A 5,542-nucleotide genomic window follows, 5' to 3' on the forward strand; every position below is an offset into this window, starting at 1 on the left:
CACTTTCGCCCGAGCTGTCCCGGATTCCTAGGCAAAGATGTAAATGGGCGCTGGGCAGCCGAGGGGACAAAGTTTTATGGAGATTTTTATGTGCTTCATGCAGGACTTCACCGCAATCCGAAGCAGCCGAGTCCGAGAAGCCAACCGGACGGACGAATGGACCGAATGACCGTTTGATGTGCACGGTTAACGGTTGGCACGAAATCGGGGAACCAGCTGTTTGCGATAAGTTGGGTTATCCTGCAGAAGGGCACGTGAACAGGACTAAGCTGATATTAAAATACCGACAAGATAGAGACCATTATCAAACTGAGCAATGAAAATGATGTGGCAACTGTCACACGTTCACACTGTTGAATACGAGAACTATTAATTGTCCAGAATTAGGAAGTGGATCGAATGGTATCGATGTTAAGGTTGTTGAAACTTTTATTACGGTGTGTAGTTATTATTTCAGAGTAGAAACCAAACATTGTATTGTGCAAGCTTTTAAACAATTACTTCTGTTTTTTAAACCTTCAGTTTCTTCAAATCCGTTTTCGGTTTACATGATTGTTTGATAATATGTTACTTTAAGAACAAAATTTTCAGTCCTTTGAGATTCGAGATTTCAGTCCTTTCAGTTGAGATTTAATTTTCCACTAACATTAAAACTTTCCCCGTTCCCCTTTTTGAATTACAGTTTCACAATAATAGCACAATTTTTGAGATCATAAAGCCTTATACTCTTTGAAAGAAATAAACCTTTTGTTTAATGTTTATGCAAAGCCTTCTCCATTCTTATATAATTTGATAGATGTAGGAAGTTTATATTAGGAACAGTCAAAAGAATTTGGAAAGAAAATATCCCATATTTTCATTCTAAATAGTTATTAAAATAGTTAGTTATATAAACAGTTAGGGTATAGTCGTAGCAGTTATAATATAAAATAGTAAATTTATGTCTTATTTTTAACTGCAGACTGAATAAAGTCCAATCGTAGAAATCCGCGTACTACTTGACACATAATTTATAGAGTACCAGAACCAATTTCTAAACTGAACAAATTCGAAGGAGGAAAGATTTGTGATACACGTGACTGCTTATTCGCTACACCGTTTATCGACAATCGATGAAAAAATTATCGTAAACTATTTTTAATGGGTTTATTTTGCTCCCTAACGATATTCGTAATGTGATCTGCTCTTGTACTTCAATGTCTCGATAAAGAGCAGCCAAATGAGCTTGCCGATTGCCGGGAAAACAGCCTACACCTTGCCTCTTGACGATGGTAATCGGGGCTTTGGCACCAGCCACCAAGGATCAAAGTGCCCGGGACCGGGCGTCATAATCCTGATCAATAATTATTACTTACAACGACACAAACTGGCAAACGGCAGTCGAGTCTTACACTCAATTCGTCCACCACTTCTCACGCAGTGCCACCCGACATTCTGGACTACCCGACCAGCAAAGACATCGTGGCGCAGGAGGGAACCAACGTGAGCCTAAGCTGCGCGGCGACAGGCGTCCCGGAGCCCACAGTCACCTGGAGGCGTGAAGGGGAGAAATCAGTCACATCCGTGGAGGATTCCGGAAGTATGTATTATGCATTATGCCCTCTCCCTACGCTGCCGCCATCCGGTACTAATCGAACCTCGCCATCGAATCCTTCGAATAGTAACGAGCCACGATGGGCCGATACTGCACATCGTCAACATTCAGCGGCACAACGCGGGCTCTTATCTTTGTATCGCATCGAACGGCGTTCCCCCGACGGTCAGCAAGCGGATTATCGTGACGGTCAACTGTGCGTCGAAGGACCTGGCCCCGCCCGCATTCTAGCGTTCTGTTCCTGCGATTAATGCTTCGTTTCTCATTTAAATTTCCAGTCCCACCGATTGTGCGACTCTCGACACGTCAGTACTACGCCGAGCTGGGGGGGCGAGTCGTCTTCGGGTGTAACAGCGAGGCCCAGCCGAGCTCCATCAACTACTGGATGAAGGGAAGGGGAGAGATCATCCTGCAGGGCGGAACCTACGACAAGATGCTGGAGGATCACGTCTTCAAGGTGGCGATGCAAATCGTCATCCGGCTCGAGAAACCGTCCGACTTCGGCGTGTACAAATGTGTGGCCAAAAATTCGCTCGGCACCACCGAGGAGTCGGTGAAAGTCTACCGTAAAACCTGTCCGTCTCGAAGGGACGCTCCGTCCGGCTCCGGTTCAGATCGCTAACCGTGTCCCTCTCCGCTTCCTTTTCTAGCAGCAAAACCCAATCAGGCAGAGAATCAGATCATTCAACACTCGAACTATCTCGGCTCGGGGACGTTCATCAAGAACTACACGGAGAACAAGATCAACGAGATCTTGCTGGGCGCTTCGGCCAGCTCGTCCGGGATGCCTACTGGCGGGACTCGGCTCGGAGTCTGCTTTGCAATAGCGCTGTCGCTGGCGGTGGCTCGCAGGACGTTATGATGAGGAGCGAGCATGGATCAGCGAGCCCACAACAAACGTTATACGATTTAGGAAATATCTGCATGCATCCTGAGCTGTGTTATTACATTTGCGTAAACTGTAACTAACCCGTCGTATGAAGCGCTCTACTGTTGAGCGAACCAGAATAAACCAAAAATTAGAATGTCTGTAGTGTTCACACTGGAAATTTAATTTATTATAATTAAGTACAAAATATTCGAAATATCCAACAAAAAAATTTGTTATGAATGTTTTCGAACCATCATCACTGAAGCATTCTGACAGATCTTCTGCCGGTAAACTATAATAACTTAATAACTGTTAATGAACTGGAACCCCCAAACCAATTGACAAATGATAGTCGGAGAAATCCATCAAAACTGTAATGGAATTAAGTGAACTAGCCATCTATTTCATAAAGATATTAAAGTTACGCTAGAAAATGGGACGATTGTTTATATCGATAAATCATAACTTCATCCTCAAATCATCATAACTAGCACATTAAACCAATAGAAATTTGTATAATCCTCGATAGTGTCCTCAAATGATAGAGTAAAAACAACAATGGCAAATTAACCCATAGCCGGGGACAAAATAATAGGGAAAGCCCTTATGGTTCCCAACACTCCCCGACTATTGTCTCTGTGGGACCGACCATGGGCAGGAAGGGGAAAAAATACTAAAAAAACCGCACGAATCGAAACCGTTATTAACCGACAGCAAATATTTCAAATACAAAAAAAGGTTTCGTCAAACGTGTACGAAATAAGGTGAAATATTTCACCACAGGTTGTATGCAATCTCATAAAGATGCAATATTTCATGACAACCGTTAAACCCTTGAATGCAGAGTTTGAAATATTAATTGACCGTATATAAATAAAACATAAATATAATAAATAATATAAATATACGAATATGAAGATGAAATGAAACTGTGAAACTTACGAGTAAACTGACCGCTCGTTGGTTGTAATTACTGTATAAGAAGAAGAATCATGTTAAACGGTCACACCTCTACCGAAGCTAAAATCGAATAGTAAAAACGACCATTTCTATAGCATCTTGCAAAACGAGAAGCCTCATATATGAAACCGATAAGGATAATGAAAAAATTTATCAGTTTTGTATACGCAAGTAATTGGCGTGATTGGCCGCATCATATTTGCGTAAAGGGACATCCACAAAGTCACATAGGTGAATCCGGGCTGAGCTACAAATAGATCATGTATTGATTGATCGTCGTATCAGTAGAGTTTGCTCAACGTCAGAAGCCAACAGCCTACCTATAAAGGAACCAACATCAATTCAGATCAATACCTGATTGGCGCATTGATTTGATGTAAAGTAACTTGCCCAAGTGCAATGGGTGGGAATAATAAGTAGACTCGGTTCAAGAACCAAGAACGGATGCAAGAATCGTACAAACATACCATCAGGAAAACATCGCAAAAGAGAAGCGGCCTCCGAACCCGCGTGCTAAGTCTTTCTTGGCCATCCACAGAAGATGGTCGTGGTAAGCCCCATGTGAGATAGTACTTCGAACATCGAAAGTGATGGTGGAACGGTCAGATTTACGAGTTGGTGGACGAAGACACTCGACCGCGACCGGTGGAGGGAGTCAATGTTGCAGTCCAGGGCCTCCAGGCCATTGTAGTTACCGGATAAAGGTAGAGGAGGCCAGAGAAGAAGATGAAGATAGATATTAAGGGGTAAGACTAGATTCTGAGACAGATAGGTTATAGCTAGAGTAACTCAATCCTATATTTGCATTAGTAAAACGGATGTCTAAATCGTGCACAACGACATTTAAAAAGTTAGTAAGATTCTTAAACTATGTGGGAAAATTAAAAAAAACTAATTTCATTTGCTGTGGAATTAAATTTGTAAAATTAATTATTCTTGTAGAAGTCCAAACAATCTGAAGAAAACAGACTGCAGATCAATAGCAAAACATTAAGCACAACCCTTCGCAGTTACGGAACAAAGTGCCCTTAGAAAGTAGACCGCTTTGCACGACAAGTCCCCCATATCGTCTACCTGGCGGCACGTTTTTCGCCTTCGCTTGCCCTTCACCGACTAACCCAACGACCGACTGGCCAACTAAGGCGGAAAACGAAGAAGGAAACCAGACATAATTTTCACTTTCATCAATCTCTACCCAGCCTCGTGCATCACCTTCACCGGCCGCGGCGTCGGCCGCGAGACAATCGAGAGGTCCGTCAACGGGCGGACGGTCATCGTTTCTCCGCAAGCATCTCGAGTAATTGGCTCCGTCACGTTTTATGCTCTTTCTCTCCAACACCACAGCGTCCGGCGGGACTTGTCCCGCGTCTTATCGTCCCACAGGGCCCACCGCAACATGGGGCCATTTTTATGTTTGCATTTCTCCTCTCCAGCCTTTCGCGTGTGCTGCGCGCCCGGTACGAAACTGAGAAACGAACGGAAGAGAAAAAGCCAAGTGCTTCCACGAAGGGCTCACACACGGGACACACTTTAACCTAGGCGACGGTGCATAGGGTTTTTTGTGAATCATATCATCGACCCACCATGAGAACGAAGCTGATTGACGCCAAAACTAGCATAGACGAGAGCGATCCACCTTGGTCGCGCATTCGGACAGGGCAGCTTTCTAGTGGCTGATTTGGAAGGGTCAACTATTCACACAGCAGACTGGTGCAGCAAACCGGACTCCTTAGAGCTGGGCGCATCTTAACTTACCATACGTTACTTCACAGCATCCGTCGTGCATCAAACTTGATACTTATGAGAATGAGCCTTGTTAGGTGGATCCAATGACCACGCTAACGTGCTATCTACATAGAAACTGAAGTCATTTTTTAGCCACAGAAGCAAATGAGCTGCCGATACTTGCAATCAGCCGTGCAGTCGCCGATTAGAAACTTGAACCAATTATGAAATCGTTCTCAATTGTTCAATCCACACCCATCAATCATCCAATGATAGCCAAGCATCACCTTTCGTCTGCGACAAGCATGGCCTGACCTGGAGATAAGACCTGGAGTGTCTTCGCGAGCAACCAACACAACAAATCACCCATACGAAAGGGCGATTATCGTGGG

General features: G+C 44.0%; 1 protein-coding gene across 1 annotated transcript; it reads left to right on the plus strand.

Annotated features, from left to right (window-relative positions):
* Positions 1-1,420: 1,420 nt before the first annotated feature.
* LOC128276496 (protein sax-3-like) lies at positions 1,421-2,456 on the plus strand (the record flags this gene model as incomplete). Its single annotated transcript, XM_053014955.1, has 4 exons — positions 1,421-1,579; positions 1,662-1,790; positions 1,873-2,169; positions 2,248-2,456. Coding segments are annotated over 4 exons (794 nt in total), but the record flags the coding sequence as incomplete, so codon positions are not given.
* Between the last annotated feature and the right edge of the window lie 3,086 nt (positions 2,457-5,542).

This window comes from Anopheles cruzii, unplaced genomic scaffold, assembly GCF_943734635.1.
Source record: "Anopheles cruzii unplaced genomic scaffold, idAnoCruzAS_RS32_06 scaffold01371_ctg1, whole genome shotgun sequence".
Taxonomy (NCBI): domain Eukaryota; kingdom Metazoa; phylum Arthropoda; class Insecta; order Diptera; family Culicidae; genus Anopheles; species Anopheles cruzii.